The sequence below is a fragment of the Leopardus geoffroyi genome, chromosome D3 (assembly GCF_018350155.1).
Source record: "Leopardus geoffroyi isolate Oge1 chromosome D3, O.geoffroyi_Oge1_pat1.0, whole genome shotgun sequence".
Lineage (NCBI taxonomy): Eukaryota > Metazoa > Chordata > Mammalia > Carnivora > Felidae > Leopardus > Leopardus geoffroyi.
This window is the reverse complement of record NC_059339.1, coordinates 80,706,677-80,719,144: the sequence shown is the minus strand read 5'-3', so window position 1 is coordinate 80,719,144 and position 12,468 is coordinate 80,706,677. Positions and strand designations below refer to the sequence as shown.

Sequence of the window (12,468 nt, the reverse complement as noted above, 5' to 3'; positions counted from 1 at the left end):
TGAGAAAGAGGAAAACCTCTAGGGAACAATGAGAGGGTAGGTTTCCTTGACAGCACGGGCATGAGGAAGGCAGGAAAAGAGACAGGCTTGCTTGAGGGGGCTGTGATAATTCCAGTGGGGGACAGGCTAGGTTGCATTGTTACTTCTAGTGGGGCATCACAGAAGGCCACTGGAATAGGAATCTGCTAGGCCGAGGAGTAGGTGGGTCTGGGTATAAAGATTTCTGAGACAGCATCAGAGGGATGGTATTTAAGAGCATGACAGTGGGGACGCCTGTGTGGCTCAGTTGGTTAAGTGTCAGACTCTTGAACTCAGCTCAGGTCATGATCTCACCGTTCGTGGGTTCTGCACTGATGGCACAGAGTCTTCTTGGGATTCTGTCTGTCTGTCTCTCTCTCTCTCTCTCTATGTCTCTCTCTCTCTCCCTCCCCCACTTGTGCTCTCGCTCTCTCTCTCTCAAAATAAATAAATAAACTTAAAAAAAAAAAAAAGACAGTGAGAGTGAAGGAGATTAGTCAAAGAGAGAAGATAGTCCAGACCGAAGCCCAGGGAGCACTGAGTACCTATCAGGGTAGGCAGAGGAGGAGATGCCCATGAACAATCATGGCAGACAGGAAATTCTCCAGGATGCAAAGATTTTCAGTGGTCTCTGTGTCCAGAGTGTCAAAGTACTCAGTAGATGCAACCTGAGAATCATCCAGTAGATTTAGCCACAGGGAGGGTGTTGGTGGACTCTGGAGGGTGTTTTCAGAGGCACAATGAGGGAAGCAGCCAGCCTGAGTGGATTAAAAATGTGGGCAAGAAGGCAGCAAATGAGGATGGGTTTAGTTGCTTATCCAGGAAGGCCAGGAGAGAGAAGATTATGGTTAAAGTAGAACAGCGTCAGCCTGGGAATTTTGAGGAGATCTGAATGTTTATATGCCAAGGACAAAGAGACAGAAGTAATGATGGGGGTGAAATTGTAGTTGAGAGCATGGACAGTAGATGGAGAAAGGTTCCAAAAACAATGGGAAACAGTGGAATCAGGGTGCAGCGTGGGAAGGCACAGGGAAGGACAGATAGGGTTGTAATCAGTGGGTGGGCCAGGACAGGAAGCCGTGGTAATTCTTGCCCAGCGGCCCCAACTTTCTAGGAGAAGAAGGGGTGAACATCAGTTGCTAAAAGGTAAGAACACCTAAGAAAAGTGGTAGCTATTCAGAATGGTCATGGAAAGGAACAGAGAAACGATCTGACCCAGGGTAAAGGAGGGCTGAGTGGTTTCAGGAACTCACTGAGTCTGGGAGCACCTGAGTGGCTCAGTCGGTTAAGAGGCCGACTTCAGCTCAGTTCTTGATCTCATGGTTTGTGAGTTTGAGCCCTGCATCAGGCTCTGTGCTGATAGCTCAGAGCCTGGAGCTTGCTTCGGATTCTGTATCTCCCTCTCTCTCTGCCCCTCCCCATATCACATTCTGTCTCTCTCTCAAAAGTAAATAAATATTTTTAAAAATTAAAAAGAAAAAAAAAAAAAACTCACCGAGTCTGAAGACCGTGAATTTAGAGCAGCAGTGGTCTGCATTGTTGGGTAACTTACTTCAGGAACACTTGGAAGGGGTGAGGCTGCTGTGGAATGGAGTCAGGGTTGGACACAGAGGAAGGTCGGGGATGGGAGGAAGCATGTTGAAGGAGGCAGGGAAGAGGCGCTCCGGGAGGCAGATGAACCCACTGCTGGCCAATGTTCTGACCCGTTAAGCGCAGGAGATAATAAACCCAGCTTCTACCCTCCTCCGCCGCCTCGTATCTGCTTACCAGGGCATACGGTAAGTAATCTACTGTATCTGTCTAGGTTTCATTTGCCTCATCTACAAACAAAAGGGCTGATGTCTTTACTTGGCATTGTTATACCAGTGCAGATCTGAACTGCCTTGGAGGTTCCTTTCAACTCAAGGTTTTGCCATTACTAGGGTTCACCTCTTTCTTTTCCTTTTCCTTCCCTAACTTGCAAGCTGTCATGAAGAAGGGTGTCCCCTGGAGACAACATTATAAAGCCATGAAAAATAGAAAATATCAAAGACATTCTATAGCAGTGTTCGATTTCCTGTCGGCACTATCTGATTTCCTTTTTACTTTCCTCTTACTGCTGACAGGACCATCTGCTCTGTGCAGGATACAAAATGGCAGCATGCTTTGGTTTCATTGACTTCAGATGTGCACATAGAGACACCATCCCTCGCTGGATTGGAAGTTTGTTGAGGGCAGGACGACTTTCCCCCTTAGGATCTCCCATGACCATAGAATGTCTATATCCACAGTCAGCTCAAAGACTGTGGGATGTAGCTGAATTTCTAATTTGTTCGTATCCAACCAGGCCATATTAAATTTTCCCTGAGGCACCTGGCTGGCTCAGTCGGCAGAGCATGTGACTTTTGATCTCGGGGTCATGAGTTCGAGCCCCACGTTGCATGTGGAGATTACTTAAAAATAAAATCTTAAAAAAAAAATTTTCCAGTGTTTAAGGAGATCTGCAAACCACCACGAGTCAGGCCCGAACTTGCAGACGTTGGTTTAGCTGTTACTTGTTTCACTTGCCAGTAAATACAGAGTTCAATTTTTAATGGCTGAACATTATTCCATTGTATGGATGTGCCATAAGTTTACCTAACCAATCATATTTTCAGACATTTCAGTTCTTTTTACGTTTTACCTGTCATAACCAACCTGTGCATTTTATTATTTTTTTAAGATGAATAGCTAGGGGTGGGATTCATAACAAAAGGATAATATTTTTAAAACTTCTGATATGCATTGCCAACTACAAATACAATTATCTTTACCTGGGGGTCCATCAATTGTGTAAGACTATCCGGGGCTCCCACCCCCAGCCCCCACCCCACCCTCTTCAGTAGAACTGTGTTTTTATCGGTTTTTGCCAATCTGACTCCTTTGTATCTTAATATCATTTTATTTGGAGTCAGATTTAAATGAAACTTCTTGAAGGGTACTGGAGGGAAAAGGAAAATTTGGAGAGTTGCCTCAAGGGAAGGGTGGGTGTGAGAGAGATGGAGAGACAAGAGAGATGGAGAGAGATAAAGAATCAGGTGGGTGAGGTCCCATGACCCCATGACCAGTCAAAATGCAGGAGGGCTGAGGACACTTTTGCGGTCCCCTTGCTTGGAGTCTTGAGTATGATCTGCTCCTGCCCACACCTTCCTGGCTTACTTCCAACTGTGCAGCAAGGGTCTGGGGTCGGAAGTCTGGCCTTCCGCCCTGGTGGGCCAGCTCTGGGTGGAGCTCAGACTCAGACCATCTGTGGCCTCTGAATTTGAAGCTGGTGGAGAACCGGTCTACAAAAGAGCACCCAGAGCTGGGACCCTGCTCGTGTCCTCTCTGAGGGGAGGGTCAACTGAAGGAGAAAGGCTACTCACCTCGGAACCTGCCACACACGTCTCTGAAATCTGGTGGTGCCCCCCGCCCCAGTCCAGACCTGAGCAACAGTTGTTGCGGTGACCCCTAAGTGTACAGACGGAGACTTTGTCCACATCACGTGACGATGCCTCAGGTTTTCTTTTTCCCTCTTTGTTGCTTTTAATACATAAAATGAGCATGTGTTTATTTAAAACAGCTTTCAACCTTAAACAAATAATGACAGACTGTTCAAACAGACTTCGGAAATCACCCTAATCAGGATGTTTGAAAAAGCAAGAAGACTTTCTATAAAAGTAGCTTGTAGGACCTTCAGTCCTGAAAGCATGGGTCTGCTTTGCACTTTGCAATCGGAGATGGGCAAACCTTGGGGGCCGGATCCAGTCGTGGGGTGGGGGGGGGGGTGGGGGGGTCACATGATGCCCCCCCAGCCTCACACCCTGACCTAATAATTTCTGAGGAAGTATAGAGGGCCAGCGTATTATCACCTCCCATCTTTGACCGGAACACGTCATGTGCCTATTTGTACATTTTAACTCCTTACTTCTATAGAGATGACCAAGCATCTCTGGAACCAAAAGCTGACTCCTTGGAGGGAGCTAGTAGATTGCTCCTGTGAAATGGCGGGCTCAGTAGACCCTCTGAAGGGCAGGGCAGGTTTGCAAGAGGGCAGACTAGCAAACAAGTTAATACGGCCACAAGTTCACATTCGAGGCCACGTTTGCAAGTGGCTTTGAGTCGCCTGTGTTAATCTTCACAACAACCAATTTTATGGGTGAAATAAATGAGGCCCGGGGCTGGATAATTTGTTCAAGGTCATAAGCAATAAAATGTCAAAACCGGGATTTCACCCAGACCTTCTCCCCCAAGTTGAGAGCCATTCCCACTCACCTGGGGCTGAGTCAGCGACTCAGTGTTTATTCTTTGGGTCAAGAGATGCTACTGTGGCTCATCCCACTCTAGAAATTATGCATTTCTTTATAATGCACATCAGAAATGGCCCATTAGGTCCATTAGAAGCACGGTTATTTACACGAGGGGATGGTGGTCGGGAGAGGGAATTGTTCAGCCCCAGAGAGGTAGGGATATTTGGAGGGACATTTCTTCTGCTCCCTGGTGTCAGTAGCGTGTACCAGGCAAACAGGGAGAAGGTGCCAACCCCAGTTTGTCTCCGCTTCCCCCACATTCTCAGGATGGCTCTGCCGCCAGAAAGGTCAGAGAGCAAGGGACTTAGTCCGTTTCATATTCTGCCAAGGAAAACCCCACTGGTAACTAGAGGAAGGCTGGACCCAACCATGGACCCTCTCGATGTCAAGCCACATTGTACAAGCCCAGGGCCGGGCCCTGAAGTCTGCCAGGCGTCATCTGGGAGGTTCCAGCTGCCCATCCCTCAGCGAGAGCGGCATGGAAGGGTGGGCTGTTAGGTGTTTGCAGCTGTGTCTGTGGGATCCTGGGATGCACTTTACAAGAAGCAGAGTTTCTCCTGCTCATAAATCTGTCCTGACCCCTTCCTGCCCCATTTATCCCTGATTATATACAGGGAAGGTATGTTCCTTAACAAGCATCCGTGATCGTTACTTCAGCTTTGTGCTAAGAACACTAAACACGTATTTCATTTATGTGTCTTGCCTTGCTTTTCTAAGGCTCCAATTTAGAAAATGCCAACAATAGAGCAGAAAAGAAGAAAACCCTTGCGCCCTCTCCTGGTAGCAGTTAATCTAGTGCATCTGAAAGTGCACCCACTTGCTGGGGACCAGCCACTTGTCTAAGTCTAACTAACTCATCTTGTGTTAATCTGACCCAAGCTGTTGACACGCTAAATGGACCATTAGGTTTTCTGTGGTCCGTGATCAGAGTTTCTCCTAACCCTTCGCCCACGTGAAGAATGGGCGGATGATTCTTTATGGTGGGGACTGTCCTGTGCGTTATAAGATGGCGAACAGCGTCCCTCGCTTCTCCCCACTAGGTGCCAGGAGCACCCCTACCAAAAATGTCTCCAGACATTGCCTAATGTCCCCTGGGGAGCAAGATTACCCACTTGAGAACCACTGCCCTAAACCCTTCTCTGACTTCCGTGAATGGTGTTGCCGATCACAGGGCAACCAGGGAGGGAGTGGGAGTGCCTCATCACAAATCCTTTGTGCCCGTGGGGGGCGATTTTGATGACGGATCAACTGGGTTCACTTCTAGGAATCTGTCCCCCAAAAGCAACCGAACAAGTAGACAGGAATTTATGTACAAAAATGTATCATAATATCGTTTACGACCGCAAAAGTTGCAAATAGATAACCGGTTAAATCAAGTACAGCCTATATGCAAAGGAATACTATACAGTCGTGAAGAATAACCATGGAAATCTGTATTTAATAACATGGGAAGTTCTCCCCAATGACGCCTTAAACTCTCACCTTCAGGACTACTCCTAAGATTCCCAAAGGTTGTTATGAACACAGGGAGTAATTTCAAGTGGGCAGGGTAAGCATCTGGTGAAGCATTGGGCCAGAGACCGAACTCGAGCCGGTGATTGAATTCGGAAAACTTTAAGTGCTAGTTGAACAAATACTCACGGACACCTACATGTATCAAAACCACGAACGGCACTGGAGAGACAAAGCTCGTACCTGGTTCCTCCGTACAGTACTTGCCCTTCACAGATAGAAACACTGAACATTGTCACAGGCACCTCCACCCGGCAAAGCCAGAAGCGTTGGCATGTTACCATCTCACGTGATGAAATCGTGTGCTGTGATGCCACGCCATTGGGAGTCATGTGGAGCTATGTCTTGTTCTCTTCATGTCTGAATAAATCACACCAAGCAAAAAGAGTTTCTCGTACCGTTTTATATATTCAGATATATTAAGAGAGTTGCCCGGATACTCATTGGGTCCAACAAATGTCCCCCGACAAATCTGAGAAATGAGCATCGAGTGGTTGATCCGGTGTGAAACAATCCAGAGAATGTCGTTATGACGTACTGCAGACCCGACTTAGATGCAGCAATAGGAAGGGAAGATAGGAGTCGTCCTCTTTTCTCAGGGACCTGGGTCTGCAGTGACGCGTGACGAACTGACCAGAAGTGACCACGTGCTTTGCAACGTGCACAACTCGAGTTAAATGCAGGGTGGTGGTCATCCAGCCCGGCCTCTCCGGGAAGAAACCCCGTGACAACTTTTTTACCCAGGGAGAACTCTGTTACTTTGGAGCCTAGGCATGCCACCAAGGGAGGCCACCCTGTGGGTGTCCACCGTACCAGCATCCGGACAGAGCTGCTGTGAGCCGTAAGAGGACATCAGCAGACCGAAGGGCACCAGTGCGCCTCTGGGTTCGAATCCAGTCGCTGCCATTGATTAGACAAATCCCTTAGCCTCTGTGTTTCCTCCCCCCTCCCCCAGTTTTTTCCCCCTCTTCAGAACAGAAGTAAAATGACTCCCTAATACTGGTATGAAGGATAAATCAAATGATGCATTTGAGACATTTATTACAAGTGCCTAGCATACAGCAAGAAAGGAACAGACTCATACTCAGCGTTTCTCATTATTTTTAGGATTGGCCATGCTAGCTAAAATTGCAAAGCCTCCGATATTTGCTAACAGCCTTTGCCGTTTTATTTTTCTCCTTAGCACTTAGGAATCTCGAGTACACTCTAGGATGCATTTATTTTGTTTACTGTCTGTGGCCCGCGACTAGATAAAAGCTTGGTGAAGTAGGAACCTTCAGTCTACATCACTCACTGCTATGTCTCTGTGGTACCTGGCCCGTCAACAGGATCTCAACGACAGCGTCTCGAATGGAAGTAAAAAGAGTGGGTCTGAATCACCGCCCCGAAAGAGCGTTTTACTTTTCCCTACGCCCTTCTGAAGGTGCCCCGGTCCTCTGGCTGGATGCCACTCTCCCTGTAGGCTGGCATCCTGTGCGCTCTCTCTCTCTCTAATTCTGTTTCTTTTGTCTCCCCTTCTCTTCCCCGCAGGATGCCTTTGTGGAATTGTACGGCCCCAGCATGCAGCCTCTGTTTGATTTCTCCTGGCTGTCCCTGAAGGCCCTGCTCAGTCTGGCCCTGGTGGGGGCTTGCATCACCCTGGGTGCCTATCTGGGCCACAAGTGAAGTCAGAAGGCCTGCCACAAACAAATATGCAAAAGGTTCACTAAAGCAGAAGTATATGCATCGCCAGTGATGTACCATGAAACGAAGCCGTGGTCTCTTAAAAACAAAACCTGAAACAAAACAAAAACAGCTTTCGGGCTCAGCGTCGAATCAGCTATTTACTGCCAAAGGGAAATACCATTTATTTTTTACATTCTCAAGAAAAAAAAAAAAAGATTTATTTATTTAAGACAGTCCCATTGAACCTCCTGTCTTTGGAAACCCTCCCGCCAATTGCCAAGCCCCACCTGGGCAGTACCACCTGGCTCTCCTGTGCCTATAAACACGGATTTGTTTTCCATGTTGTTGGCTGGACTGACTCACCATCTGAAGAGCAAACAAACTGACAAAGGACTTGACTGTTCCAGAAGCCGGCTGTTGGAAGTTAGGAAGAAGGTGTTCATTTTCCTTGCATTTCTTTGCCCTGGGGGCTGCGATATTAAGAGAGGGAAGGCGCTCGGCGAAGTCCATTCTTCCTGGCCCGAAGAACAACACACTTTGCGTATGGTTCACATGGTACAGACCCAGTGGGGAGAAAACACTGGGGAACTTCAGATGGACTTGGTACCCACCAAGATTTCCACAGCGAAGGACAGTGATGGGGAAAATGCCGTTAAACCATAGGAAAGTATTTTTCTAAGCTACCAATTGTGCCGAGAAGCATTTTAGCAATTTATCCAATAGCATCCAGTACCTTAAGCCCTGATGTGCATATTCATACATCTTTGGATACACTCTCCCCCCGCCCCTCCCCCCACAATACTGGCTCTGTCTGTGTATGAAACCGAATCCTCCCGAATGCGAGGAAGTGAACGTTTCGGTGACTTATCCAGAAGCATCAGGCCGCCACAAGTGCCTGCGTTTCCCTAAGAGGCCACAGTCTGAAGCCCTGCCTTGCCCCAGCTCGGAGGCCCCGTCCTGGAACTGAGCCTGGGCACTCGCTGGCCGGCTCCAAGGGTTTTAAACAGAGCAGTGTGGTCTCTGAATGTCTGGAAGCTGACAGAGCTCAGAATCCCACTGTCAAGAAAGAACAGTAGTCGGCCTGGGCCTGTGGCCCTGGGCCCTCCAGTCGGGCCCTTTTCCCTCGTGGAGCGTGGAACCTGGAAGCCGAGGCTCTTAAGACGTTGATCACCGTGGAGGGGAGGAAACAGAGGCACTGCGCCTTTCCCGGCAGAGGGAGGTAGCCATGCCGCCACCAAAAGGAAACCGGGGGAAGGAGACAGGGGTAGCGCGTGTGCGGTGTGGCCGCCGCGCGCGCATGCGTGCTGGCTGCGCAGTTGAAAGCAAGGCTTTAAATGACTTTGAGGAAGGTCGTAAATCCTAAAGAAAGCGTTGAAACGAGGTGTCATGGATTAACTGACCTATGTCTATGGGATTACGATGTAAAACATTATCTTGTCATTGTAGTTTGGGTTTTTTTTGGAAACCTGACAGAGGGAGGGAAAAAAAAAAAGTTCCAGGTGTGGCATGTGGGAATTTATCTGTACCTCCTGGGGCATTAAAAAAGAAAAAAAGAAAAAAAAAAAAAAGTCAGTGGTGAAAACTCTAGAGACGTAGTAAAGAAGTGAAATCTCCAGCTAATAAACTAGAAAATATTTTTTCCAGTTTAGAATGGGCTTTGAGACATTTATGGAGTAAATGTGGCATTATTGCATTATATACCATTTATCTGTATTAACTTCAGAATGTACTATGTTCAATGTTTAATGCTGTGGTTGATGTTTTGAAAGCTGCTTTAAAGAAATACATGCATCTCAGCATTTTTTAAAAATTGTATTTAGTTACGGCCTCTACACTATTTGTTAGCAAAAATTACCATCTTTCCATTTGGGGTTTTTGTCTCAATTCTTTAAAAGCATTTCTGACAAGGAGAGAGAATTCCAGGGTCTCAGCGACGTGAAAACCCCCTGGAGCGTGCTGGCCACTGAGGGAGATTGCTTCAACCAAGTTATGTGCGTTTCCACGTCAACAGAATTGTTTATTGCGAAGGACGTATCTCTTGTCCCTTTGACCTTGTTCCTTGAAGGTTTCTTAGCCCCTGGGCAAATCAGAATCTAACTCATATTAGTTAGGACGACATCCATGTTTGGTTAACCCCATGAGATTCATTCATCTGAAAATCCAGATGGGAAATGACCAGGGGACTACATTCTGGCCACGATGGTTTGATCTTTAGAGGGTTGCTCTACGTGGTCTGTTTTGACACAGATCCATCCAGAGCGCTCCTGCCCTCCTTCCACAGGGCCCGTCCCATGGCCGTCCTTCAGATTCTTCCTGAAATGCAGTGACGCCTGTGCACCACGCTGAGAAAGCAGGAAACCCATGGTATGAAGCCAGACCTCCCTGGCAGGCCTCAGGGAACCGGATGATCAGACCTTTGAATGAGTCTAATTTTTAAGCGAAATACTATTTTCGGAAAGGTTTACATTGTCAAAAGCGATGAGTATGGAATATCAAATCCTGTGCTGCTATCCTACCAAGATCATTTTCGTGGAGTCAATTTGCAGTATGCTCCAAGTAGCGAAATCCTTCAAGCTGCTTTCGAAGTTAACAGTGAAGAACATGGACATTTTTAATATAAAGACTGTCTTTTGTTGTTGTTGTTGTTGTTGTTGTTATTGTTCAAAGAGGATTTGAAGAGTATTCTAAAAATGTATATATATATAAAAAAAAAAAAAAAGGTCATGGGGGCTAACTTCTGGCTGGTTTTCTTTTGCTGTGGGGTTTTGGTATCTGGTTTTAATGGTAAATGTGCCTGGCCACCTGCCCCCCAAACCGTATAGTATCGTGGCTTCACTTGCTCTAAGAGTAGTTGTTGCATTTTTCTTGTTCTTAAAAACATTGTTGGAAGCAATGGACGTATATAAAAGCCTCAACTTGTCATTTTTTCTTCTTTCCTTCAATGCCTCCATTATTTCGCGATCAGACAACAGAGAACCGTTCCCACCTATCTTGTGTTGAGAAGGGATACACACCTGAATTACTGGTTTATATGTTGGCCAAGGTCAGGGTTAAAGAGAGCACATACATTTTCCGAATTGGGGTCCAGGGCTCTAAAAAAAAACACACAAGGACAGGGGTGCCTGTGTGGCTTAGTTTGTTGAGCATCCGACTCTTGATTTTGGCTCAGGTCATGATCCCAGGGTCGGGGATCGAGCCCTACCTTGCACTCTGTGCGGAGCGTGGAGCCTGCTGAAGATTATCTCTCTCTCTCCCTTCCTCTGCCCCTCTGCTCCTCTCCCCCACTGTGCTCTCTCTTTCTCTAAAAATTAAAATAAAAAAAACACGGCAGGGGGCACCTGGGTGGCTCAGTTCCACGAGCATCAGACTTCAGCTTAGGTCATGATCTCATGGTTTGCAAGTTTGAGCCCCACATTGGGCTCTGTGTTGACAGCTCAGAGCCTGAAGCCTTCAGATTCTGTGACCCCTCTCTCTCTCTGCCCTTCCTTCACTCGCACTCTCTCTCTCTCTCTCTCTCTCTCAAAAATAAATAAAAACATTAAAAAAACCCACACAAGGTGTAAAGCACCCAGGAACCACCTGGGTCCTCCTGAGCTCTCGCTGCACGAGCACTCTGAAGGCTCAAATGACAACTGACGTGCTGCACAGCACACGGTTCGTCTCAGGTGTTGCGGTGGCTGAAAAGTCTTGTAAGTTTAAGATTGGAAGGAAAATCACATTGCAAATTAAGGAAGCGCCTTGCAAAAAACAAAAAAACACCCCAACATTCTCCGCCTCAGCTGACTTCTCCCTGCGTATTCAGATCTGACCTTCCATTTAGATGTGACTTTTATTTCATTAGTAAACGTTTATTGTTTGTCATCTAAGGACCTAGTCCTGGCCCAATATGGGAAATTAGGAAGTGATTGTAAATCAAGAGGAGTTAAAATAATCAGGATAAAATGTAAGTAAGTAGTTTATGTTATAATGAAACGTATGCTAAAATGACTAATTTATAAATGTGAACTTCAATGCTAATTTCAATTGTACTTTTAGGGCAGTGGCTGTTTTTATACTTTCTTATCACTTATAGTTAGTAATGTACACCTACTCTATCAGAAAAAAAAACAGGAAGGGCTTGAAATATAAGCCATTCTAAGGAAATTAGGGAGTCAGTTGAAATTCTATTCTGATCTTATTCTGTGGTGTCTTTTGCAGCTCAGACAAATGTGGTTACACACTTTTTAAGAAATACAATTCTACATTGTCAGGCTTATGAAGGTTCCAATCAGATCTGTATTGTTATTCAATTTGGATCTTTCAGGGATTTTTTTTTTTAATTATTACAGGACAAAGGACATTTGTTGCGAGGATGGGAGGGAGGAAGAATTTTCAGAGGAGCAAAACCTTCCCAAGACAGGTTCAGGAGGTTTTCAGAATGGCCAGGACTGTAGGGGGATGGGATGGAAACAAGTGGTAACCTTTAGTGGGTCAAGGTGATGCCTCCATGAAGGACGTTCTGCAATAAAAGAGAAACAGTTTTAAGTTCTGTGGCGGGCGTAGATTCTAGAGACATCACAACCCCTCAAAGTCCAGCTCTCTTTTAGACATTTATCATTAATGGTAGATATTTCAAGCCTGGATGTGTCTAATGGCTAAACAACTAACTTACAGTTTTAACCCCCAGGATTCTTCATGAGAACTTCGGGTTGGTAGGGACATCTATTTCTAAATATTATGCACAATACAGTGCGGGGGTGGGGGAGAGTGGAGTGTGAAGCTGAATTGGGTTAAGTGATAATACAAGTCCCTTATCCTTACCCGAAGAATCCCTCTGTTCCATGTCTGTGCTCACAGGACAGAGTTTGGACAACTGTGAAATATGCATCCCACTGGAGAAAACCAAGTGGAGTAGGGATGGTTTTGTACCAATTCACAAGGACAACCCCAGAAAAATAAGGCCAGTATCCTACTGATGACAAAGTTG

At 46.3% G+C, this 12,468-nt stretch overlaps 1 protein-coding gene across 2 annotated transcripts in view; it reads left to right on the top strand.

Moving 5' to 3' along the window:
• The window catches only part of BCL2 (BCL2 apoptosis regulator), a 181,069-nt gene extending 170,645 nt beyond the window's left edge, over positions 1-10,424 (top strand). For both annotated transcript variants that reach the window (XM_045458876.1, XM_045458875.1), the window contains one exon: positions 7,368-10,424. In XM_045458876.1, coding sequence (XP_045314832.1) covers positions 7,368-7,502 — 135 coding nt within the window. In that variant the 3' untranslated portion in view covers positions 7,503-10,424. The remainder of the gene's footprint in view (positions 1-7,367) is intronic.
• Positions 10,425-12,468: the final 2,044 nt, after the last annotated feature.